This window comes from Trachemys scripta, chromosome 9, assembly GCF_013100865.1.
Source record: "Trachemys scripta elegans isolate TJP31775 chromosome 9, CAS_Tse_1.0, whole genome shotgun sequence".
Lineage (NCBI taxonomy): Eukaryota > Metazoa > Chordata > Testudines > Emydidae > Trachemys > Trachemys scripta.
In genome coordinates this window covers 83,096,624-83,124,036 of record NC_048306.1, presented here as the reverse complement: position 1 = coordinate 83,124,036, position 27,413 = coordinate 83,096,624, and the positions used below count along the sequence as shown (strand labels likewise).

At 41.5% G+C, this 27,413-nt stretch overlaps 2 protein-coding genes across 8 annotated transcripts in view; one reads left to right on the top strand and one right to left on the bottom strand.

The window, feature by feature from the left end:
* Positions 1–27,413, top strand: part of PPM1L (protein phosphatase, Mg2+/Mn2+ dependent 1L) — a 186,713-nt gene that overhangs the window by 146,489 nt on the left and 12,811 nt on the right. For all 3 annotated transcript variants that reach the window (XM_034781182.1, XM_034781184.1, XM_034781183.1), the window contains exon 3: positions 26,272–26,433. In XM_034781182.1, the coding sequence (XP_034637073.1) occupies positions 26,272–26,433 (162 nt within the window). The remainder of the gene's footprint in view (positions 1–26,271; positions 26,434–27,413) is intronic.
* Positions 24,693–27,413, bottom strand: part of B3GALNT1 (beta-1,3-N-acetylgalactosaminyltransferase 1 (globoside blood group)) — a 37,202-nt gene continuing 34,481 nt past the window's right edge. For all 5 annotated transcript variants that reach the window (XR_004647068.1, XR_004647065.1, XR_004647071.1 and 2 more), the window contains one exon: positions 24,693–26,402. The gene's annotated coding sequence lies outside the window, so the exon portion shown is untranslated. The remainder of the gene's footprint in view (positions 26,403–27,413) is intronic.

Below are 27,413 nucleotides of genomic sequence, written 5' to 3'. Positions count from 1 at the left end.
TTTTGAATTAAATCCAGTTAGCAAAATGTACCATTTTGTTTCTAGAGAGCATTTTGGTATGATCATAGTGATGTAACACATTTTTTGCTGTAAACCAATTATACAGCTATTGTTTCAACTTATCAATTAAGATTTCAAACTTCATCCACGATAAGGAGAATTTCTGAATATTTTAATTAGTTTAGTACTTTTTAACATACGAAAGGAAAACCACAGTAGCTTTGTGGTTCAAGGCACGTTTTTTGCATGCTACACAGTTACTTTCTTGTCTGTTTGTTGCATAGTGTATTACAGGTTTCTTGTTTATAATGTTGGCTGTTTGGTTTGTGGTGTTTTGTAGAAGGAATATTTTAAGTCACATGGAAAGTAATTATTGCCCATGCACATTAGCAGTTTATCTCTTTAAAAAATAAAATATTAGAAACCTTGGGAACTTATTTTGTCATATGGTACACAGAGTAGATTCATTATATGAAACTAAGATGGTTTTATGTTTAGTGTACTGTGGTCCGAAAGCTCTTTGAAACTAGTAATATCACAATGTAAAAAGTTGGAATTTGGTGGTATAAAAATTTCAGCCTTGCAAAATTGTCATGAAAATGTATCAGTGCAAGTACAAAATCTACTCTGTCTGACCTTTATGATTGATAATGAATAAACTAGTGATATTTTAGTCACCCATCAAAAGAAGAAAAAATCCTCAACATAGACTATTTTTGTTTTTGTTTTGAAAGGCTGCAGTTCCTACAGGATGCCTCACAAATATGAATGAATTTAGGTTTGTACCACCCTGCAAAGTAGGCATTATCTCACTCTTTTGGATGGAGAAACTGAGGCACAGAGAAGCTAAGTGACTTCCCCACATTCACACAACATATATGAGAAGGCCAAAATGGAATCCAAGTCTCCTGGTCCTCTGCTTTAACCATTTGAACATGCTTTGTCCATTCACAAATTACATTAAGTCCCAATCTGTTTTAAAGTAACACTGAGAACTTGATTAAGTCTACCATTGCAACTCTATTGGATAGCTTAGGTTCAGACTCTGTCCTTAATGACTGTGTGAGTAGGGATTATAGAGAGGCAGCGTGGTTGTTTTTGAGAGCAGGAGACGGAATCTGGACTCTCCTAGGTTGTTTTCCCAAATCTGCTATTGACTCACTCTGTGAACCAGGATAAGGCAGTCACACCAACATTTGCAAAAAGAGCCCACCAATTTTGCGTACCTAATTGTTTGAGTATCCAACTTGAGACTCCTAGAGCATGATCCTTGGAGGTACTGAGCATCTGCTGTTCTTATTGAGTGCAACTGGGTTTGTGGACCTCTGAAAAAAGCAGGCTCTAGGTGTGAAATCCTGGTCCCACTCAAGTCAATGGGAATTTTATCACTGATTTTAGAGGAACCAGGATTTCACCCAAGGTGGTTAATGAAACTGGAGGTTAACTACATTCATTAACTACACAGGTAGTGTTGGTGAAACCCTTTCGATTTATCAAGTACTTCTCATTTGAAGATCTCAAAGTATTTTTCAGGAGTCAGTCTGGACTTTTCCCAGTAATAAAGTTCTGCAAAGCTACGTTAGTCCCTCAGTTACAGCTGTGCAAGCCCATTGTTTCCATATTATTCCCTCACTCAGTGACACTCTTGCAGTACCTTTGCCCCTTGATTGATATAATTTTGTTGATCCATGTAATGGGCCAGACACCTCCTGTGCGCCCCTTTGTGGTCTAGGGTCACACTGCAGGCAGCCTGTCTCAGTTGCTCCTCTTGGAGCATTCAAATCAGACTTCACCCAGGCTTTTTTGGGGGGGGAGAGGGGGAGGCAAAAAAATACCCCACCCTGGGGACTGAGTTTATTAATATAAAGCTCAAAATCCCAAACAAAGTCCATTCGTAAGTCCACATATTATAGGATATTTTCCTCCCCCCCAAGTCTTCCTGCCTGAGCCTTTGCAGTCTCTCTTGCTTGGACAGAGTCTCTCCCAGGCCTCCCTGCCTGGGGCAACTGCCCTGGTATGTCTACACCACAGTTAGACACCTGTGGCTGGTCCATGCCAGCTGACTCAGGGGCTTGGGCTAAGGGGCTGTTTAATTGCAGTGTAGACATCCAGGCTTGGGCTCCAACCTGAGCTCTGGGACCCTCCCACCTTGCAATCAGCTGGCACAGATCAGCCACACAGGGTTTTTTTAATTACAATGTAGACATACCCTTCCTGCAGGAGCCTCTGCAGACTCTGCCACATTTTCCTGGCTTCCCCCTTCATTACAGCCACCTGCTGCCCTTTATAGGGAATTACCTGTTTTAACCCAGGTGTGCTTTATTCTGTAATAAAGGATGTCTGGCCCAAGCCCTTCATGGGCTAGCCCACCCTGTTACAATCCACTCACACTTTCTCAGTTGGGGTAGCTCAGCAGTACTAAAAGTAAACAGCAATACAAAAATTTACTTTTGTCACTAGACTCAATGGGAATGAATCTGAGGGGGAAAAAAGATGCTGAGTGTTTGTTTGTTCTTTGCTTAGTTACTTTTTAAACTTCACTCTAACCCAGATATTCATGTTACTATAAAGATAGTGCGTTTGTTTATTTTGTTTGTTCAGTGGCTTGGGTTATTTAACAGTCAATAAAAGACCTTTATACATTTCTGAACAGCAGTAGCAGCATATGTGGCTAGCGTGAATGCTGTGTATATGGTTATTTTTGTTGCTGGTGCTTGGAGGGATTTGATAATTAGAACAATTTATATTTGTAGCACGTATATAAGTGGTTGTGTTAAACTGATTATTTATTTTACTACTTCAGTCTCCAGAAATATAAGGTTCACAGGGAATCCTTGGCAAGAGACATCCTTTTCTTTCAAGTGAAGACCTTGCCAAGGCCATCCTCTCCTTTGATACCTGCAAAGTAGACTGCTGCAACACAGCGCAGTGAAGGCTGCTTGGAAGTAGGGCTGGCCAGAAAACAAGAATTCCATGTTGCAAAAAATTTCAAGGTTTTAACATTTGCTTCCATTCCACATCAGGATGTGGAAAAAATAAGAGAGTGCCCTAAAATAGCAATAGCCCCATGTAAAGTTCCTATCTGGCTTTACTTAGAAGATTCTGCTAACATAGAATCAAGTCACCCATCTGTTGAAATATATTTTACCTGTGTTCTGAATTAGCTGTTAGTCAGTTTTCCAGGTGAAATTCAAATTGCTGATTAAGATCTAAAGAGCCTTTCAATGGCCTTGGCTTAAGCCGTCACTGAGGCCACTTCTCCTCTGACACACCACGTCACCTGCATCCTGAACACTTCAGTTAACTGCACCACGGATGAGACTTTCAGCATCCAGGGTCAAGGTATTCTTAGTACCAGTAAGAAAAAGAATATCTAGCTGCAAAACATTTTCCTAGCCAGTAAACTAAACTGTTGTGAAACTAAATTTAGGAACAATGCCAAGAAAAACATTTTTGAACTGATATGAAGTTCCCTTTTGTACTCAGATTATCTCTCTTATAAGAGAGAAATTAATCACATTGGTTTTGACTGGTGTGAAGATGGAAGTACTGGATTGCTATCCATTTTTGTGCTGTGAGAGCTGCACTGTATTGATGAGGCAATACAGTGAACAGTCTAGAAGATGGAATGGCTGTTAACAAGTAGTTCAATTTTTTCAGTAATTATCTTTCCTTACTTCACACCCAAAACTTAAGGCATGTCTAGACTCAAAATGCGACAGCAGTGCAGCTGCACCATTGCAGCCCTTCAGTGAAGACACTGCCTATGCCAACAGGAGGGGTTCTCCCATCAGCATAGGTACTCCTGTGAACCTAGGGTGTCTACTCTGGGGGTTAGGTCGATTTAACTGCATTGCTCAGGGATGTGGATTTTTCACAGTCTTGAGTGCCATAATCATACCAACCTAATTTCCTAGTGTAGACCACACCTTAATGTCACCAGAAGGTTTTCGTTATCTGCTAACGGTTGTTTTCATACCTGAGAAACAACAATTTTTAGATTCTTTCCTTGCCCCCACAGAAGCCGTGTCTCCATGATGTGGCAGTACACACTACAGGGGTGAGATTTGTAAAGTGTACTAAAGTATTGAGCACCAAGACCCTGCTGGTGAGCACTAAAAGTTCCCTAATGAGCTTTAACATAGTACCATTTGAGATTGAATACATCCAGCATCTACTTTGAGACGTGTCCCTCAGGAGCAGGTTGGGTCAGCTCATGCACCTCTGCTCACAGGCTTAGTGGATTAGGATGATCAAAGATGGTCCCACAGGAGTGGGTTTGGCCATCTCTGGCACCCCTGCATGAGGGAGTCATCTCAGGCTAGTCACTGCCAAGATTGCTGGGCCTGTCCAGGTAGACCTAGGAGACCTAGCTATGTGCCTAAACTGGGTCTGGCTCTCTAGCTGTTGGTTCCAGTTTCCAAAGGATCTGGAGCCACAGAATTCAGATCCAGCAGCCTAGCATGGATTGGGGCTGCAAACCTGGATCCAGAGTTAGCAAAAATAAAAAATAAAAAAAATGGTGCACTACTGTGTATGGCTTTGGATCTATTTGGATCCACAGGAACAGCCTGAATCCGGATTCCAAAGTCAAACATAAAGGACAGCCAAGCACAGTTGCCAAGAATGGATCCCATTTACTTGGCATCCAGCCAGCATGAGTATCTGACATCTCTGACTGTTCAGTGCTGGCCATATATTGCATATTTTCACATTTATCATGACCTGACAGGGCTTCAGCTTCATGGAATTGTTAGTCCTCATGTAGGACAAAGGCAGCATCCATGGAATGCCCTCACGCTATTGTCATCTAATCATGTTGTATGACTGACAGTGCAGTGAAATGTGTTTTTTAGCAAAAATGTTCCTTCTTTAAGACGTGTTTGGGAGAGCAAAATCGATTTGCTTCTATTCACTCTTGACCTGGCATCCAGAGCTGATACTTGTTTGTCAGTTCTGCTGTCTCATAGACTCATAGACTTTAAGGTCAGAAAGAATTATCCTCAGCCCACCTTCCTGGCAGTTGTACTGCTTGCTAAATCCCACAAGTGGGAATATGCAGAGGCCACTCAATGAAGATAGGAAGAACAAAGATTGTGAACCAGGATTCCCAAGTTTATGGATGTTGGGTAGCAGATAGAATACCCCTGGGTTGGGGCTCTAGGGGTGTGTCTGTGTGGATTTGTTCCTGTGCTTCTTCAGGGAGTTCTTCACCAGCAACTACACACCATACAACAAAAACAATAACCCAGGAAACAAACCCTGCAACAAACCCCGGTGCCAACTCTGTCCACATATCCATTCAAGGGACACCATCATAGGACTTAACCACATCAGCCACACCATCAGGGGCTCATTCACCTGCACATCTACCAATGTGATATATGCCATCATGTGCCAGCAGTGCCCCTCTGCCATGTATATTAGCCAAACCAGACAGTCTCTACGCAAAAGAATAAATGGACACAAATCTGACATCAAGAATTATAACATTCAAAAACCAATAGAAGAACACTTCAGTCTCCCTGAACACTCAATAACAGACTTAAAAGTGGCAATTATTCAACAAAAACAGACTCCAATGAGAACTACAGAACTGGAATTAATTTGCAAACTGGACACCATCAAATTAGGCCTGAATAAAGACTGGAAGTGGATGGGTCACTACAAAAACTAATTTTTCCCCTGCTGATACTCACACCTTCTTGTCAACTGTTTGAAATGGGCCACCTTGATTATATTGAACTCATTAACACTACAAATGTGATTTTTTTCCTCCCTTCTTATCAACTGTTGAGAATAGCCCCCTTCCACCTTAATTGAATTGGCTCGTTAGCACTGACACCCCACTTGGTAAGGCAACTCACATCTTTTCATATGCTGTGTATTCATACCTCCCTACTGTATTTTCCACTCCATGGATCTGATGAAGTGGGTTTTAGCCCACAAAAGCTTATGGCCAAATAAATTTGTTAGTCTCTAAGGTGCCACAAAGACTCCTCTTTGTTTTTGCTGGTACAGACTAACACGGCTACCACTCTGAAGCTAGGAAGGTTACTTTCCTGTATATTCTACATATTCACACTCCCCACACCCACCGCCCACCCGCTTACTTCTTCAGAGTCTCAGGTTAGGAATTTCTGAATTACTGGAAGGAACTGAGCGGTGATTGGGGCCCCTCTCCCTCTCAGACCCTCGGAACCTTCCAGGATGGGAGGGAAAGAGGGGAGCAAGTGACCCCAAGGGACACTACTTTCCAGAAGGTTCCGGGCAGGACCAGCTCCAGGCACCAGCTGAGCAAGCAGGTGCTTGGGGCGGCATGTCGGGCTCTTCGGTAGCAATTCGGTGGAGGGTCCCTGTCCCTCTCGGAGGGAAGGACCTGCCGCCAAAGAAGAAAGCGGCGCGGTGGAACTGCTGCCGATCGCGATCACGGCTTCTGTTTTTTTCTGCCACTTGGGGCGAGAAAAACCCTGGAGCCGGCCCTGGTTCCAGGAGCTTGCAGTGCAGGCACCTTGATCCCACAAGTGTGACTATAGAGAGGCTGATCCGAAAGAACTCTGGTTACGGGTAAGTAACCTTCATTTGTTTTGGGTTTCATAGAAGTTTTCTGTGCAAGAAACATCCATTTTCAGATCAGCTCTAGAAAAGATGTGGCTAATTACAACTGTGCGGAAAGAAGTTAAAGCAGAGGGGGGATTCAACCTAGATCAAATGGAGAGCCACTCTATCTTCAAATGGACTTGCTGCTTTGTAATGTTTGTGGCATGACATGCAATGTTGTTATATTGACTATGGAACAGTATTATCCCCTTTCTATCCCATGCTCCTCCTGGCTATTGGGAACCAGGGGCAGGAGATTCTTTTATTCCCTCACACCTGTCCACTGCCTTGCTCCTTGCTCTACATGCTGTGATCTGCATTTTGCTCACATTGCCTGAGGCCCATGTAGAGCAACAGTCTAGTACCTACATAGCAAGAGCTGCATGACATGTCTAGGGCAGAACCTGAGTTTAAGGGAGATGAAGATAAGAACTACAGTAATAGAGAAAATTACATATCTGGACCCAGAAACTACACTACATTTATTAGTTATAAGCTAAAATTCTTCCAAGATAAAATATGTGGTTTATAAATAAGGAGGGAAACTACGTACTGTGGTTTGGCACTAGAGTGTAAGTGTACATATAAATCTGTTTCAGTTTTTCCACTCTCTTGAATTGCTTTGAATAATTGTATCATCTTTGGGAGACTATTTAAGCTTGAAAATATTAGTCCTTGCTTAATTATGGTGTAAATTCATGCCTGAGCACCACTGAATAAAAGCAGGAAAAGTTCATTTTCAGTCCAGCTAAATGAATACCTGATTCCCAGTCTCTCTCTGTGCGTTTACACTCAGTGGATATGATGGATTTGCGTTCTTCTAGTGCCAAAAATCATGGAAGCAGTGAGGAAACTATATACCAACAAATGTATCAAAATGGAATCTGTACTTTCCAAAAGTAGCTGATTTTTTTTCCCCTTACCATTCAGCCTCAAGTCACTAATAGTAAAGTATTGATTAGTCAAACAAGATGGGGGAGGGGGGGGATATAAAATGTGTTTGGATAAAGGACTGATTTGGTTATAGGTAAAAGCTTGTAGTCCATCTCAGGCATTGGCACCCTAACATCAGGCTTGTCTGGTTATGTGGACTCTCTCCTCAGACCCTACGCTACCAGCACTCCCAGCTATCTTCGAGACACCACTGACTTCCTGAGGAAACTACAATCCATCGATGATCTTCCAGAAAACACCATCCTGGCCACTATGGACGTAGAAGCCCTCTTCACCAATATTCCACACAAAGATGGACTACAAGCTATCAGGAACAGTATCCCCGATAATGTCACAGCTAACCTGGTGGCTGAACTTTGTGACTTTGTCCTCACCCACAACTATTTCACATTTGGGGACAATATATACCTTCAAGTCAGCGGCACTGCTATGGGTACCCGCATGGCCCCGCAGTATGCCAACATTTTTATGGCTGACTTAGAACAACGCTTCCTTAGCTCTCGTCCCCTAATGCCCCTACTCTACTTGCACTACATTGATGACATCTTCATCATCTGGACCCATGGAAAAGAAGCCCTTGAGGAATTCCACCGTGATTTCAATAATTTCCATCCCACCATCAACCTCAGCCTAGATCAATCCACACAAGCAGTCCATTTCCTGGACACTACTGTGCTAATAAGCAATGGTCACATAAATACCACCCTATACCGGAAACCTACTGACCGCTACACTTACCGACATGCCTCCAGCTTCCATCCAGGACACACCACACCATCCATTGTCTACAGCCAAGCTCTAAGATATAACCGCATTTGCTCCAATCCCTCAGATAGAGACAAGCACCTACAAGATCTCTATCAAGCATTCTTAAAACTACAATACCCATCTGCTGAAGTGAAAAAACAGATTGACAGAGCCAGACGAGTACCCAGAAGTCACCTCCTACAAGACAGGCCCAACAAAGAAAATAACAGAACACCACTAGCTGTCACCTTCAGCCCCCAACTAAAACCTTTCCAGTGCATCATCAGAGATCTACAACCTATCCTGAAAGATGATCCTTTACTCTCACAGATCTTGGGAGACAGACCTGTCCTCGCTTACAGACAACCCCCCAACCTAAAGCAAATACTCACCAGCAACCACACATCACTGAACAAAAATACTGACCCAGGAACCTATCCTTGTAACAAAGCCCAATGCCAACTCTGTCCACATATCTATTCAAGTGACATCATCATAGGACCTAATCACATCAGCCATACCATCAGGGGCTCGTTCACCTGCACATCTACCAATGTGATATATGCCATCATGTGCCAGTAATGCCCCTCTGCCATGTACATTGGCCAAACCGGACAGTCTCTACGCAAAAGAATTAATGGACACAAATCTGACATCAGGAATCATAATACTCAAAAACCAGTGGGAGAACACTTTAACCTGTCTGGCCATTCAATGACAGACCTGCGGGTGGCTATCTTACAACAGAAAAACTTCAAAAACAGACACCAACGAGAGACTGCTGAGCTGGAATTGATATGCAAACTAGATACAATCAATTTAGGATTGAATAAGGACTGGGAATGGCTGAGCCATTACAAACATTGAATCTATCTCCCCTTGTAAGTATTCTCACACTTATTATCAAACTGTCTGTACTGGGCTATCTTGATTATCACTTCAAAAGTTTTTTTCTCTTACTTAATTGGCCTCTCAGAGTTGGTAAGACAACTCCCACCTGTTCATGCTCTCTGTATGTGTGTATATATATCTCCTCAATATATATTCCACTCTATATGCATCCGAAGAAGTGGGCTGTAGTCCACGAAAGCTTATGCTCTAATAAATTTGTTAGTCTCTAAGGTGCCACAAGTACTCCTGTTCTTTTTGCGGATACAGACTAACACGGCTGCTACTCTGAAACCTGTCTTTTTCTAGTGGAATGCAGAATGAGGAGTTGTGACCTATTGTAATTGTCTGTCTGATTCTTGAGTCCACAGCAGGTGCTTTTCAAAGCAATGTACCTATATTTGTTTCTGCATCCATATATCCACTCTCATCCTTAGCAAACTGGTTATATGGGTCTTGGTTATTCTTTCATTACCAGCTCAAAAACTTCTTCATTTAACACTACAAATGCTGGCAGGGTCTCTATTGTCAGTAACCAATATTCCTGGTCCTAATGAGAATCTGCTTGACCTACAATCCCGTCACCACAGGCCATTCTTCTTGTTCAGATAAGCATTTTTTTTAAGCTACCTTCTGAGCTGTTTTCTGCATGCATGCTGCTTGCTGTGATGGGGGGATGTCCTCTGGAGCCTTTTAAAATCTCTCAATCTATTGCTAATTTTAAAATTAAATACCACTGTTTTGCTATGATCATGTGAAAATTCAATGTGTGCCCTGCCAGTCTGCCATCCTCTAATTCCCTGCAAAATAAATTAACACTGTACTGCAAGGAATTTTTCTCACTTAGCTAGTTTGTGGCTTGGTTCCCTCTTGGGATGATCTGACTAGCCTACAATTTTTAAATGCACTTGCTAGTAATTTCACTTAGGGATTTTGCTCCTTTTCACAGCCAAAAGGGCTCTATTGTTCTTTTTATTTTACTGTGGCAAATTGCACTCAGTGGATATCGTGACTTGCCAATTCTTTTCCCAGGTCCCTTTGCTCTGAAAAGTAAGTTTTGGAGCTTGGGTGGCTTCCCTTGCTCATTCTTCCTCCATTTCTTGAGAGTTTTATCGTATTTCTATTTAACCCTCTGTCACGTTATTGATTTGAACTGGGACCTTATAGAACATAGTTGCAACCAAAGTCCTGTAGTGGCACCAAATCTTGTATAAAGGGGGTCAAATGAGGTGTCTAAGACAAGTTTATGGTTTGCTGGTTATGATTATGCTGTCTATATGTGTGTATCCATTTTGTAGTTCAAGTTATGAATATTGGCTCTATACTGTCTGTATTTCAAACTTATGCTATGCTTCTGGGAAACTGCCCAGAGAAGTTGGTGTTAGCTCTGCCTAGCCTGCTTGATGGCCCATTAAGGACCATCAGCTATACAATTGACCCATTGAGAGAAGGCAAACACGCCTTGCAACTCAGCAAAGTATGCAGGGACTGGCCCATGTGACTCTAGACGCCATTTTGCTGTAATTTTCCACAATAAGGACAAAGAGGTGTTCTTACACCTGGAAAAGACTATAAAAGGCTGATGCCTCTCCTCCATCTTGTCTTCAATCCTGCTTCATACCTCTGGAGGAACTTTGCTACAAACTGAAGCTCTGAACAAAGGACTGATAACCCATCCCAGCTGGGGATGTATTCCAGAGACTTGATTTTGAACCTGCAGTTTATTTCATCACTGCTACAAGCCTGAACCAAGAACTTTGCCATTACTGTATGTAATTGATTCCATTTAACCAATTCTAGCTCTCATCTATATCTTTTTTCTTTTATGAATAAGCCTTTAGATTCTAAAGGATTGGCAACAGCGTGATTTGTGGGTAAGATCTAACTTGTATATTGATCTGGGTCTGGAGCTTGGTCCTTTGGGATCAGGAGAACGTTTTTCTTTTAATGGGGTATTGGTTTTCATTACCATTTGTCCCCATAACAAGTGGCACTGGTGGTGATACTGGGAAACTGGAGTGTCCAAGGGAATTGCTTGTGTGACTTGTAGTTAGCCAGTGGGGTGAGACCAAAGTCCTCTTTGTCTGGCTGGTTTGGTTTGCCTTAGAGGTGGAAAAACCCCAGCCTAGGGCTGTAACTGCCCTGTTTTAAGCGATTTGTCCTGAATTGGCACTCTCAGTTGGGTCCCGCCAGAACTGCATCATTACACCCTCATACCTGAGGGTATCTTATCCCCTTCTGATTTAAATAAGAAAAAATAGCCTCTTGTCAATTGTTTGGATATGTTCTTCATACTGTCTGTTGTTGCATTTATTATCACATTGTTTACTGCAACATTCTTTGAGTTACATACTCTCAAGGAATGGGAGTCCTTCACTGCTGGTATCTTTAGAGAAGGGAAAATTACTTGCCTTGTAATTCTCCTCTGAAGATATCATTAGGCAAAATTTCTCTCTCACCCACTTCCTCTCAGAGTTAGGGGATTAAAATAATGAGGTTGTGTGTCAGGTGTCTCTCTTTTGGACACTCATTTCTCCATTGCCCATTTTCTTTTCTGGGACCCCTTTTTCATTTAGGAGTGAGGAGAGAAGTGGAAAATTGTTGCAGTTTATATGTAATTAAAAGTATGGGGATCTGTTACCTGCTGCTTTTGAAAGATTCTGGCTCGAATTTTCTGAGGCCTCTGAGGTTAGAGCAAGTTTTGTGCTGCAGAGGGTCAAAAACCTTGAGCACGAGGCAAGCACTTGAGGCACAAGACCCATAAGTACAAATATTTCCAGATGCTATCTTCAGAGGAGCAGAACTACAAGCCAAATAATTTTCCATTCCTGCAGCACATTGCGATTTAAAAATTAATAAAAATAAAATCTACAATGTTGTTGGGTAGGCAAACCAGAAAATAATTAATTATGTAACGTAGCCATGGATATTAAGGTATGTTGTGATAATGAAGGATCTAAAGTGGCAGTAAAGCCACGCATAGTAATTTAGTGTTAGCAGATTTTATTATTCGGGTTTAGCAACCAATGGAGCAAAAGCAATTCTCACTTTGCCTCTTTAAGCCTCTAGCCATCCGAAAACAGCAATGAAAGAGACAAGTAACAGCAAAAGGAAAGTGAGTAGAAAGCCAGCTAGTGAAATGCAGACATCAAGAGCAACAAGGTATAATTTTATTTTAAAACAAATCCTTTCCTTCCTTGACATAAGATGTGCTTCTATCTATTCCAAGTACCAGATTTGCCCACTGATACAGATTTAGAACTTTCACCTACTTCTGTTGAAAATGTAGCTCTGTAAATGATTTGCCCCAAGAGATTCTTTCCATGAAAAGAAGTTCTCTACTGTAAATAGATTTCAAGCTCAGCAGACATTTTTTTCTGGCTTCATTTAGAATGCAGATAATATTTTAAGAAGTTATGCTTTGTTCCTACTCTACCAATATAAACGCTCCGCTCCACTTTTAACTCCATATCTTTATTCTCCTATTTATCTCCCTGCTTCTCACCTCTCAGACATATTCCCTTTTGCCTTTTCTCTTCTTATCAGGAGCAGCAGAAGCTCCCTAAAAGTGGGAGGGCCACTGGCACCCAAACCAGGGCCCTGCCTTCCACTCACTCCACCTCTTCCCCAAAGCCCCACCTTCCTGCTCACTCCATTCCACCCCCCTCTTCCCCCATCACGCGCCCTTGCAGCTGGTAAAAAGTGACAGGCCCCCAGCCCTCCAGTTCTAGCGGCCCTGCTTCTTATATCTCAACCTTCACATGCTATGCCACTATAACAAACAGCTACTGGTGTATTTTTCACATGCTTTCAAAGCTTCTGCCAGCACCTTACTTCCCAAAAATTCTTCCCCTCAAACAATTTTTTCCCCCTCACAGGCCATTGTCCCACCTCCAACCCTCCTTGTTTTTTTAGAAAAATCTTAAGAAAAGTCCTATTCGTGCATATTCAGCCACCTCTCCAAAAATAACTTCAGTGATTTGTTCCCTCCACCCATTCACAGTACTGGAATGTCCCTTTGGTGGGAGGGGGCAGGGTGTGATCAATGCTTTTAAAAAAAAAAAAAAAAAAAAAAACTTCTAACCCTGGTACTCTCAATCTCCTTGTCCATCCTGAGGCCAGAGCTGTGTTTTGTATATATGACTTAAATCTTCCTGGAGAGCTTGACACAATTGCTATAGTTTTGTTGCCTTGCTACCCTCATTATTATTTATATTACCAGAGAGCCTAGGAAGTCCTAGTCATGGACCACAACCCTATTTTGCTAGGCTCTGTGCATACAATCAAAGCATAAGACAAGAGACAACAGATGGGTACAGACAGGCTGACAAGGAAGTACAAGAAACAATGAGACAGAATTGGCAAGTATGGTAGGCGGTTGTCTCAGCACACCAGCAGCCTAACCCGTGTCACGATTTTTATAGGAATCATAGCAAAGGAGAGTTTGAAGGAGGATAATCAGGTGTTTGTGAGGTGTATGGGGAGCTCTTCCCAACCCTAAAGGTCTGCATGGGAGAAAGCACAAAGGTGCTTATTTGAAAATTCAGCAAGTGAGTGATGGAAGCTGCCACCACGGGCCAATCAGAGGCAGGACTTCATATCTCAGTAATGAGTGAGAAATGATAGGTGTGTGGGAGGGAAGGTTATGAAGAGCCTTGAAAGTGAAGACACACAGCTTATGCTTGATATGATAGAGAAGGGGAAGCTGGTGAAGGGATTCAATGAGAAGCGGGACATGGTCAAAATGACAGGTTAGGAAAATGGTCTTTGAAGAAGCATTCTGAATGGTTATGACTGAGGTAAGATTGCATTTGTCAAAGCCAGAAAAAATGTGGTTGTAGTACTTGATGATAAGAGCCTGGATTAGCATTTAAGCTGTGTGCACGGATAGGAAAGGCCATATCTTACAGATGTTATGCAGAAAGAATCTACAAGACTTAGACATAGCCTTGAAATGAGGACCTGGAGAGAGTTCCAAGTGAAAGATCATGTCCCAGTTATGGGCCTTAGTGACAGGCAAGATGGTGGTGGTGTCCACAGTGATCAAGAAGAAGGTGTGGAGGAGAGTTTGGGAGGAAAGACCAAGAGCTCTGTTTTAGCCATGTTGAGATTGTGCTGGCAGCTAGACATGAGGAGATGTCAGATGGGCCAAGACTTTAGTTTGGGTAGATGGAGATGGGTCTGGAGAAGAGATGCAGATTTATGTGTTGTCAATATAAAAATAGTTGAATTTGTTTGTGGATGAGATTACCTGAGTTAAGATATGGAGGAAGAAGAGAAGATGGCCAAGGACAGAGTCCCATGGAATCACCATAAAAAATTTGGAGGGGGAATGAGGAGGATCCTCTGAAAGATGCATCAAAGGAGTGATTATAGACATACGGTAGAATCAGAAGAAAACAGAGTCACAGAAGTCAAGGAGGACAAGATTTCAAGAAGAAGAGTATGGTTGATGGTGTCGAATACGGCTGACGGGTCAAGGAGAAGGAGGATGAAGTACTGGTTCTGAGCTTTATTTATGAAGAGGTTGTGTAAAGACTTTGCCAGAGCTGCTCAGTTGAGTGCAAGGGGTGGAAGCTAGATTGAGTCTAGGATGGAATTGGCGGAGGGGAACTCCAGAGTGATTATAATCATTATAATAATTATAGACTGTGCAGTCAATAAGCTTAGAGATGAAAGGGAGATGGGGCAGTAGTTGGAGAGGAAAGTGGGGTCAAGGGTGGGTTTTTTAAGATGGAGAAGACTAAAAAATGTTTCTATTGTGAAGGGAAAGAGCCACCGGAGAGTGAGAGATTGAGAAGAATAAGGGAGGAGATGGGTTGGGATGGGGTCACTGACTCAAGTGGAGGCATTAGAACAGGAGAGCAGACAAGAAACATCTATGTCTGTGACAGGGAAGGAGGAGATGGTTGTAGAAGAGGAAAGGCAACTTGATGAGAATGGAATGGTCATGTGATATTTTGTTAATTTTTCTCTTGAAAGATCAGCAAGATCCTGTGCACAAAGAGAAGTCGAGGCAGAAGATCGGGAGGGCTTCAGGGGTAAGTCAAAGGTGGCGAAAAGGCAGGTGGGATTCAATTAAGTTGGAGACTGTCAAGGGCTTTCCACCAGAGACACTCCGCAGAGTGAGGGGCAGGAGCAGGGGAGGTGAATATTGGGGATTAGCAAGGCTGGCGTTTGGTGGAAGGGATGAGAGGGAGGCAAAAGAGTCGGTGGTGGAGGAGAATGACACCTGGAGAAAATCAACAACCATATCAGTGGAAGAAAGAAGAGAGCACAGGGAGGACAATGCTGAGAGCAAATGAGAGGTCATCTATGCTGACAGACTGGAAGTCATGGAAGTGTAAAATGAGAAGGTAAGTTGGGGGTGATGGGTAATGCTGAAAGAGACTAGGTGGTTATGTATGCAGTGTTGTTGTAGCCATGTTTGTTCCAGGATATTAGAGACAAGGTGGATGAGGTAATATCTTTTATTGGGCCAATTTCCATTAGTAAAAGAGACAAACTTTCAAGCTACACGGAGGGCTTCTTTACTTGTGGCCAGAAGAAGAGCTCTGTGTAAGCTCAAAAGCTTGCTTTCTCACCTACAGAAGTTGATCCAATAAAAGATATTACCTCACCCACAATGTCTCTCTAACAAGGTGGTTATGGTCAGAGAGGAGAAGTGCAGCAACAGCTTGATCTGAGAGACAGCAGCATTTGGTGAAGATCAAGTAAAGTGAATAGCTCTTTTTGGGAGTGAGAAAGTTGATCCAGGGCTGCAGATCAAATGGAGAGCTGATATTTAAAGCTGTCTTACACAGTTGCTGTAGTCTTGGTGGCGGTTGTTATTATTTGTATTTTTGTAGTGCCTTAGGGTCCTGGTCCATAACTTCTGTGTTTGTACAGCACCTAGCACAAAACAAAGGTAGTCCCTATCCCAAAGAACTTAGTCCTCATTTTACATCTACTTATTTAATCTTTCCTGTTGTGTGATTGTCAATGAGTGTTCGCCTTGTCCACATTGTTATTCACTAAGTTCCAGTCCTTTGCTGCTCCTTTTGAATTCAGCCTTTGGAATTACTTGTGCATAGATGTTGGTCCCAGACCTCCAGTTTGTCCCTTTCTGCATGCATCAGCTACATCATCTCTTAGCTCCCCCCATAACATCCTTCAGTGAATATATCCAAACGTGAAATCCTGTCAACAAGAGGGGGCACCTTCAACTATTTTTAGATTCACTCTGAGCTCTTCTCCATATTTATCTGTGTCAATCTTATCCAGCTTTATTCTCTCCCCCCACCCCCCATGTGGCCCAATTGCGTTTTCTCTCTTTTTTTTGTTAATTTTTTTCACCTTGATGAAACAATGGCGGATGCTGCTGCTCCTCAGCAGATTTGGAAATTAAAAGGACTGTTCAGAGCATCAATAAAGGGAATATAAAGCAAACTGTTTAGAAATTAAGACCAGTAATATTTCTTTGATTATAGTAATGTATGGAACATTAGGTACCATAACCACAAAATAAGGTCTTAGTTTGTCAGTATTTTTCTTTATAAGGTGAATATAGTGTCCATGAAAAAAGCTACATGGACATACATTGTGAATAAAGTCCTCTTTTTTAGCCATATAAGTCCTAGAACCCCGGCAGTGGCAGTGCAAAGAAAAGTATAACAGGGGTGTATAACTTCTGCGGTTTAAAAAAAGGACTTTGTTCCCAAGAAAGGTCACTGGTGCACAATTCTTTGCATTTCTCCCCTAAAATACAATGCCTAAAGCTGAACTTAGTCCTGAGAGGAAGTTTACAGAATCAGTCAAACCTTAGCCTTTCTGCTGAGACCGCTAATCACTGTGCCAGTTGTGACTGGTGGTTGATTTTATTTATTTAACTGTGTGGATATTTGTCCAATAGATACTGGACTTACAACACCAACTCATTTTTCATAGCCCACTGAACAGCCTTCAGCTGGCAATGACTATTCATCAGAGTGAGACTGAACCAATGACCTAATGAAGTTGGAAAGCACTGTATCCAGTTGCAAATACCTTGACCCACTTTGTACACCCATATAGAGTCATATCCAACTCCCAAGGAAGTAAATGGGAATCCTTCAATGGACTGTAAAGGGAGCTGGATCTTGCCTGTAGTATGTAATTACTTTTAAACCAGGTTTCTCTTATTTTCTGATGAATTTCTCTTCTTTAGACAAAATAATTATGTAAAACCCAGCAGAGTCAGTGCATCCTTGACTTTTACCATTTACACTTTTTAACTCTAAATTCTAATTGTAGAAATCTTATTCCATTAAAAAAAAAATTGTCTATGCAGCCAGTATACTACAGGGTTTCAATTTCCTGAGGATTTCTTTTTAAACTGCTCAGCAGGTATTATTCAGCTGGTTGTAACTAGGGACTAATACAACATGTTCTCAATTTCAGACCCTTTATGTTGGGAATTTTCCACTGTGCAGTTGCATTAAATCTGGATGCAACTGATGAGCACAATGTTTTCTACCTCCATACAAGGTTAAACGAATGAAATAAAATAGATGGAAAAGCAAACAGTAAAATAAGTTTGCTTTCTCATGCAATGGCAGGGTGTGTGGTGAGGTCAGGGATTCAGTGCTAACTCAGCCATCATTCAGGCAGTGTGGTAAAGATTGAAACTACTGAACTTTCATAAATCAAATTGGAAATTATATCCTGTCTTCAGTTCTTTTCTCTCACGCTTACATAGCACATATATACCGTAAGGCTATATTCATAGTTACATCCATAATTACAAATGCTAAACAAAAATTACATTTATGAAATACTTTTCTTTGTAAATATCTTGATCTCCAGAGTGTTGTCTGTAATATTTTTCTTACCTATATAGTCTTCAGGTTTCTGTACACCTGATGGTATTCATTTTTACCTTATTTACATAGTCGATGGGGAAAAAATATGTTCTGTTAGCATCACTAGAAAAGGGGAAGGTTATTTGCTGAGCATCAAGATAAATTTGTTCACATGAGAGACAATGGAGTCTGTTGCAAATGTCAAACTAAGAAGGCAACTAAGGTTAAAAACTGAGGTTTTATGCTATCCACTCACCTTTCAATTGCTATATCTTTCTAGAGTTACTCTAGAAACTCTGAAAGTAAAAATAATTGTAAAAGTGTGGCAAATGTACAGATAATACCAGCTGTTGTACTGTTTGAGTCCTATTACATCTGGTTGCCATTTTGTATTTCACTCCTGAGATGCAATGAGTCCTTTTCAGCTTTATTTTCAATTCAAACAGGTTATTTGACCTTTACCTTTGCTCCACCATATTTGGCTTGAAAACAAAGCTTTTAAAAATGTAAACAAATCTGTTTTGTTAGGTCTTAGGAGCATATCCAAAAAGACAGTCAGCAGATTTCAGGACTCTATAGATCCCTGCAGTCTGACAGCACTTTACTTACTACTTGTACCTCTGTGTCAGAGAAGTAAATGAGGGTGTAGTCTCTTGCCTTAATTTTCTTATTCAGAAGGAGCTTTGTGCAGTTGAAAAACGGATACTGTTGTTCAGGCAGAGAATTCAGTGATCTCAAAGTTGCTGTATGTTGTTTTTTAGTTTGAATGAACAACTGCACTGTGCCAAAGTAGTTTGCATCCTTCATTTTGAACTGCAGATTAACAGGCTTGCTACCCAGGGTCCTGAAAGGTAGCAATCTTATCCTATAGTAAGGGCTAGCTCCAGCTGGCAAATCCCTGTTATCATAAGCAGTAATAAAATAATAATAAATAAATATTTAACAGGAACACTTATCCATAGATCTCATAACTTCAAATATGAGTAAGGATCATCATCCCTAATTTACAAATAGAGGTAAATGAATCTTAAGATTGTATACATACTAGGCTTTTAAAAAAAATTCCCACTGTTGTATCTCCATGGGTGGCAAGTAATGATGGGAATGCTAGTACAGACAGTGCTCTCAGAAGGTGTTGAAATCACAGAATCCTCTAAATCTGCTTAGATCAATACAACACAGTAACACTAGTAGCCACTGGTGCCTTGTCTGTTTTAGTGCTACCACCAATGCAGCTGCACTTGTGGGAAATTTTTCATACCTGGTACAGATAAGATCAGAGAAGTTGAAGCTATGCAGTGAGCATGTGGCAGAGTTGGTAATAGAATACAGGTTGCATGGTGCTCAATCCCATCGATTATGACTGGCCCTTTTAATGTGTCCATTTTAAATAAACTCAGTGACTTCAGTACAATTTTGTTTGACTTTTAGTTAAAGAATGTTTCTGCCAGGCAACTGCTAATAGTTGGCTCCTTAGGTCTTTGCATAAGAGAGGCGCATATATATGTACACACACACACACACACACACACACACACACACAGTGTAATTAGGTGAACCCTCAAATTTTATTAAAGCCAATGTTAAAAAAAATTATATAGTACATGGTTTGAGAAAAGAGTGTCTGTACATCTGGGTATAGTGCTTAGGTTATCCACAAATATAAAGTTTGTTTTTAAAGTCATATGATACATAGAATACATAATCAGCAATAACCAAATTTAGGTGAATAGATTTAACAATACAGTTTAGATATTAGAATCCGAATACTGAGGTACATCACTCATGAAAAGTTGTACAGAGATTTGGTTGTGGAAAGCAAAATATAACAATGAGTGGAGATTGTTCCTCAGTAATTGAGGATTAGGTAGGTTGTCCATTTAGAAAATACAATCCATGAGGAAAGTACTTCAGTTACTTTCCTGACTGTGCATCTCATCATACTAAAATTAACATTTTTTTCTTAGCAACAAACTGGAAGCTGTTCCCACTCAGTTTTATAACCTTTCAGTCAGCTGCAAAAAAATTATATAACCAACTGTATAGTGAAAAATATTTCCAGGTTGAAGCTGTGCAGAACAGACCCTTATTTTAAGTCATCCTTGAGAACCAACACAGTGCATCTAAACAGAATATTTTACTTATACCAGTCATGACATCATCAAGTATGAACACAGGGATTACAAACACTGAAACACTGCAATTCCTGATGTGGACAACCACGCAGCAAGTCACTGACATTATAAGGATTTAGATTTAAGACCCCCAGAACATAGGCTCAAATCCTAATTCATCTCTGCAGGAGTCCAGGCACAGAGGCCTGAAGTCACTGCTAATAGTTGGATGTATAGGACTTCTAGTTTGATGAATTCTCTGAATCTTTGGTTTAAAATCTTTTGTTTAAAAGGATTCAGGTGGGGAGATCCTGCTTTGAAAGCACTCCCTGTACTCCTGAGAAGCCATGATGATTCCTTGGGGAAGCAGGCTTGCTAGCATTGCTAAATCTATGATGTCAAATTCCCACTAGACCAACATCTGTAGGACATGCCATCAGGAACTTCTTGCAGAACTCCATCTTATATATCCCACCGACTAGCTCATGCAGCTCCCATGGTCCCCTCCCTGGCACTGGCAGCATGGCTAGATCATCCTGTTGCCCCTGCTCACAACAAGCAGCTTCCCCGCTACTAACTGGCCGCATATGACTGCTTGTCAGTGCAGCAGTAACATATGGTCTTTATGTTCTAAGTTGTGGTTTCTCCATGGAACATGCTATGTAGAGTAGCTGTTCCCCTCCACCTCCTCCTTTTGGCTGCATAGTGGTTCTGCATCATTAGCTATCTACCTTAAATAGTCCTAGAAGCTACAGGCAAATTCCATAATTAAAGGTGTGCTTCTCCTATGTGCAGCCCTCCTGTTTTGCCTACCCCATTTCTGTGAGGGTTTGGGTTTATCTATTTTCCTGTGATCCACATAAGGATGGGCATATACGTGCTGTAGACGTGGTTTGTGTTTTCCGAGGTCCATTTTTATCCAGATCCCTTTATGCATCATACTCCTTCTAATGTAGATAAATAAATACATGTCAGAAAAGTTATTAAAGATTTTGGATACTGCCCATCCCTGTCTTTTCCGAGCTAATGCTATTTTTCCTTGTTAGTTTCTATTATGTGAGATGGTAAAAACCTCACTCTTATGAATAATCAGATATAAGTTAGCTAACAGGTGAAAATTCACCTTGTACTTTTTTGACCTAGGTTAAAAAGAAAAGAAAGCAACCATGGAATTTAATTTTATTTACTGTTAAATGATACTGGAGTATGGGTTCTGTTGATGTGAAACTAAATTAATTTCAGCAGTACTCCGTAGTCTCAGCTAAATGTCAGGAACTTTCTATGGAAGTATGTAAATGAACATTAAAAAAGGCTTGTTTGCTCCTTTAAAATATTCATTACATTGTGATAGCAAGTCTAAAGTCCCCTAAAGCAGGGCAATATTTTTAAAAAGCTAGAGTTCAAATGTATACGACCATCAATATATTGCAGTGATGGAAAAGAAGAAAAAACAGAAGGTGTTTTCTTTGTTGGTTTTAGTTTTGTGCAGGTTTTGTGCTCTGTATCAAATATTGGAAATGAATAACATTTAAATTTTTAAAAAGATGGTACTGGGATGACACATCAGTGTTGACCATTATCACCTGTAAGAGTGGATGAGGAATATTAAGAACTCTGGGCCTGATGATGGTGTATAGCCATGCCTTCCTATATTTCTTTGTTGCATCTCTGGGTTCCCTACCGGCAATTTACATTGTTGGCATTTGTTTTGATAGGTGTTCTAGCCATATAATCACTCTCTCCAGCAATTTATGAAGCACAAATTGTGGAAGGCTTGAAGTATCACAGCTTTTGCTGCCATGTCCATTGGATATTTTGCTTGCTGATTTACAGTACAATAGGGCCCTTCATCAAGAATTAAAGCAACCCCAAGAACATGCTTTTCTCTTTCTCTCTCAGAAGAGCTGGTTTGTTTAGTGATGTTTTAATGTTTAACTGCTATTTTTTTATTGTTAAGTGTTTGATGGAGTAATTTATTTATATTGATAAATCATTGTACTAAAAAATAATCCAGTCTTCTGATGTGTTTATAAATATCATAGGCATCTGAAATAGGTAAATACTATTCAGTAATTCAAGGATATTCTCTTTACACAGAGCAGTTTGTCTGGAAGTATTCTTTAAAATATATCTTGCCTGAAACAGAACTTGCTAATACATGAGTATTTGTCATACACCTCTACCTCGATACAACGCTGTCTTTGGGAGCCAAAAAAAAAATCTTACCGTGTTATAGGTGAAACCGTGTTATATCGAACTTGCTTTGATCCAGAGTGTGCAGCCCCCCCCCCCAAACACTGCTTTACTGCGTTATATCCAAATTAGTGTTATATCGGGTCACATTATATCAAGGTAGCAGTGTATTGTCCAGAGATGAAAACACAATAGGTGTCTAGAAGAGAGGCATATATACTTGCCAGCTATACTGAAATAGTGCAGAAAGGAAAGTAGGGAAGGGATTATCAACAATTGTCACACAGAGAAGTATGTTTTGTAATTAGGATGACTTACAAGATATCAGTTTGGGTTTTTTTTCTGACCTCCAATTTCAAGAGACTAAGAAATTTAGGGAGAAGGGACAGAAATGCAGGAACAAACAACTGATACACCTCCAAAATGTTTACCATCATTGTTCCCTCTGATACCCCACAATAACATTCCTATATTATTTATTTCTAACGATTCCTGGTTCTTTGTTTTCAATGACAGCATGAAAATTAAAGTATGTTCATATGCAGGGGGTGTAGAGGAGCGGACTCACCCCTGCAGCGCCTCCTGCTGGTCATCTGGGGAATCAGCTCAATCCAGTCATCAGAGCGCCCTCTGCAGGCTAGTGGTCCACCTGTCCTCTCGCCCCATGTCCCTCCCAGACCCCAGTGCCCTTTTATCTGGGGTGCTGCCCCCGGCAGTACACCCCTCAGTACTAGGGGAACCCCCACCCACTATCCCTACCTCACCTCAGAATAAGGCCACTGCCAGTCACCAGCTAGCCCCCGCTCCCTGGGGCAGACTGCAGTATAGGCCACTCATCATCGGCAAGGTTGGGTTTGGACTTGCTGCCTTGACCTAGCCCTGGGCTGCCCTCTGCAATCCCCAGTACCCCTTGGCCTTCTGCTAGGCCACAGTCTGGGGCTTTCCAGGCTGGAGATCCTCAGTCTTTCTCCAGCCCTACTCCACTCAGGTACCCTGTGCCTAGCTCACTGCAGCCAGGCCCTTCTCCTTTTGAAGGCAGAGAGAGACTCTCTGTGCTCGTGGCTCCCAGCCTTTTTATACAGGCCAGCTGTGGCCTGATTGGGGCGTGGCCCAGCTGCAGCCACTTCCCCAATCAGCCCAGCTTTTAGAGGGCTGCAGGGCTGCTTTCAAGCCCTGCCAGGCAGGAGTGGATGTCCACCCCGCTACGGGGGGGTTAATGGTAAGTTGCACCAATAACATGCAGGTGAGGCACCTGTTCCGTTTTCAGTTTGCATTGTGTGAACACACGATGGCAGTTTGCTGTGAATTGAGAAGGAGTTACATTGTCAGGGGTATCCTGTGGTCCTTTGCTTTGCGACTGAACAGAGTGCATCATGAGATTTTTTTGCTGTGAATTGTGGGATGCAAAGGGGAAGCCAGGTAGGTTCAAAATATATATGTTTCTGCTGTTTCCACCCCATGCTTCCTTTTGTGTAAGCTAGCACCATTTTTGAATTGCTGTGTGCCAGCATGTAGCCAGAAATGCACTGCACTGTCATGGTGACTAGCGTGAAAATGCAGTGGTTCCTTCACTGTATTACAGCATTCAAAACTGAACACATTTGGCACTAGACCTTGCCCGCTGCACCATTGAACAGATGGTGCTGGGTGCAGGGGAATATTCAACAGCAGCAGCAGGAGAACACTACAAAGCTGTTGCAGCAGGACGAGGACACCAAGCTGTTGGAACTAAAGGACCAGTTCCTGACTCAGCTACATAGCGTTCAGAACCGTTTCTAGGCCAGTGCCCACTGAGGACATTAATGGTGTGGAGGATGGTCCAGTACTCTGGAGACCCCACTTATCCTCTGGTGCCCTGATTAATGAAGTGATTCACAGGCTGCTTGGACAGAAGGAAGGAACATTTTAACTATCACCTGTGTAGCTGCAGAATGGAGGTCGAGTGTTCTTTTGGCTGTTTGAAAGGCAGATGGTGCTGCTTATGCAATCATTTGGAAGCAACAGAAAAAAAACGTCCCGACCATTATAGCTGCATTCTGCCCAATATTTGTGAGACTAAAGGAGAAAGCCTTAACGATGGGTGGGAGCGTAGGGCACAGAGACTTGGTGGTTTGAGCAGCCAGCAGGGTGCCCCATAGAGAACGCTCACACCCTGTGGAATATTGTCTGGGATGCCTATTGTTCGTATTTTGAGTCTCTATCTTGAACATGCTAATCTGTGGAGGGAAAGATGGGGGTAGATTGTGAGCAGTGCAGTATTGCTTATGGGTGGTGGAAGTGGGACATTATATATTTTTGTAAAACTGTATGAATTATTTTAGCTGTATTTAAAGGATTTTATATTACATGCAGTGATGAATCATAATGGACTAAAATGAATTATAAACAGTTTTTATTATGAAACAGTAACAAAGCCCAGAAATAAGGTTTGAATTGAACTGATGGATAACTAACAATTGCTTTTTGTTTGAAAATACATTTACCAAAACAATCTGACTAAGTAACAAAAAGCAAACCTTTAAATAAATAGTGCAAACCAAACTGGAAGTGCAACAGTTCAAAAATGGATTATAATATTTATCTAGCTCACAGCTAGGTTGTGGGGTTCATGACTGCAAACTGTTGTTCATTTTTATTTATTTTGCAGGCTCTTTTTATAAACTCAAATTCTTGTTTTATTTCTGTGACTCTTAAGTGTTTTGGAGCATTTACACCATCTTGTCCACGTGCAAGTGTAATCCATAAGCAATAAGCATTAATGTAATGACAATTTTGAAGTTACCTTTTGTTACAAAACTTCAGATTTTCATATAGATAACTCATCTGGACCTCCAGGTCACACAATGATTTCAATTTGACTTTATATTTGGCTTTTGCCTTCCCCAAACTAATACAAGATACAATGTGTATATAAAACTTTATACATAAAATCAAGTTAATCAGATTCCAAACTGGAAAAATGGAAAACATGAAATAGTAGCTTGATTAAAATTGGCCTTTTTTCATTTTCATTTCTACTAAATGGACAAATGAGCCACAATACCTGGGTATCCTTATTTATTTGATACAACAACCAACATACTATATCCTTCAAATCTCTTATTTGCTAACAGTGACCTTAGCCACTTTGCTCTTGTCTTGTCATCGAATATACAGTGCAACATATCCTCAAGTTCGCCCTTGACACTATCTTAAATTATACCTTATACCCTGATAGCTCCCTGCAGAGGATGTACAACCTATTTACATCTAATGCTGAGGGTTGGCATGGCCAGATGTACATAAGCTCCCAATTTTGACAGCTGTTCTTTCTGTAAAGGCACACAGAAGGTTATACTTAGACCAGATTTATTTTATTAATGCGTTTTTTTTATAGTAGTAGCTGCCATTCAGTAAGGCTGTTACTAGGCTGTTGTGCCGAGAGAACTTTTCTCTATTACTTTCCTTGACCAGCAAGAGAAGAGAGCTATCAGGCCTAGACTGGGAACTGATTTCCCCCTATCCCAACTTCTCTCTGTGAATTTTATCAAATCTGAGCAACAGACCCCTTATTTTTTTAACAGCGATTTTACCCATCATCCCATGAGAGAGAGATACAAGCTGTATCCTGGAAGAAGTTTCTGTTTCCAAGCAGGTTTATGATATAGAGTCATTTTAATACTGTCTAAATGACAAAACAGATGAGAGATGCTAGGCTGGGATTACAGGGTCATTCCCCCAGCACATCAGAGTTAAAATCTGATAGACTAAAAATATTGTTAGACAAAATGGACTGTCACATTTGATCAATGCCATTCAATAGATTGTCATCAAAGTACTAGATGTTTCAGTCAGATACATGCGTTGCTGCTGTTCCCTGTGGCTGCTGAGTACAGATAACAACGGAGGAAACTGCAGTGTAACTAGTGGTGATGTTTATTTCATTGTCCTGCCTCTTTCTCCCCCTTCTTTTTCAGGTACAACCTGTTTGATTGCATTGCTGTCCGATAAAGAACTTACAGTGGCCAATGTTGGTGATTCACGGGGAGTCCTGTGTGATAAGGATGGAAATGCTATCCCTTTGTCACATGATCACAAACCCTATCAACTGAAGGAGAGAAAGAGGATTAAAAGAGCTGGTAAGATTATAAACTTGTCTTGTCAGTTCAAATAAGGCATTCTTTAATAATTCATTCTGTAGATAAGACACAATTATTTTTTTCATATATGTATGCTCCTGAAAGGTGCCAAGTTGACATCTTGGAGAATGAAGTTTCCATGGTATAGAATAATTAGCACTTATATAGCACTTCTCAGCCATAGATCTCAAAGTGCACATGGGTAAACAGAGGCAGAGTCAGCGATTTGTCCAGGACTCCTTAGCAAGTCAGTGGCAAAGCTGGCAATAGCTCCCAAGTCTCCTGACACCCCATTGAGTGTCCTATCCACTGCACCCAGTTGCTTACTTCCACAAATAGGTTAATCAGTGGCAGCAGCAATGCAAGTTTCTCTATATAACACCAACAACCTTTGCTGCAAGAGACCACTTCTAGGAATGAGGGCAGTTGAGTCTGCATAACCTATTCGAACCTCACTACCTCTGCTGAAGCTACTATCAAGGATGCCAGCTGGAATTGAGGTTTCAGAGCATAACACTTGTGTAATAACTTGAGTTCTGAACCACAGTCAGGAAGGGTTTAGGACAGGGGTCAGCAACCTCTGGCATACTGCTCGCCAGGGTAAGCACCTGGTTCAGCCGATCGTGGCTCCCACTGGCCGCAGTTCACCGCGCGCCAATGGGGGCTGTGGGAAGCGGCGCAGGCCGAGGGATGTGCTGGCCATGGCTTCCCACCACCCCCATTGGCCTGGAGCGGCAAACCACGGCCAGTGGGAGCCGTGATTGGCTGAACCTGCAGACGCGGCAGGTAAACAAACTGGCCCGGCCCGCCAGGGTGCTTACCCTGGCAAGCTGCGTGCCAGAGGTTGCCGACCCCTGCTTTAGGAAGATGTTTCATATTTAGTGAGTGGTATATATTCTTTTAGGGTAGATATGTAGTTTGAGGCCAAGAATTTAGCAAGACTGAAGAATTGGACATTTGTATGGATAACAAGAATATCC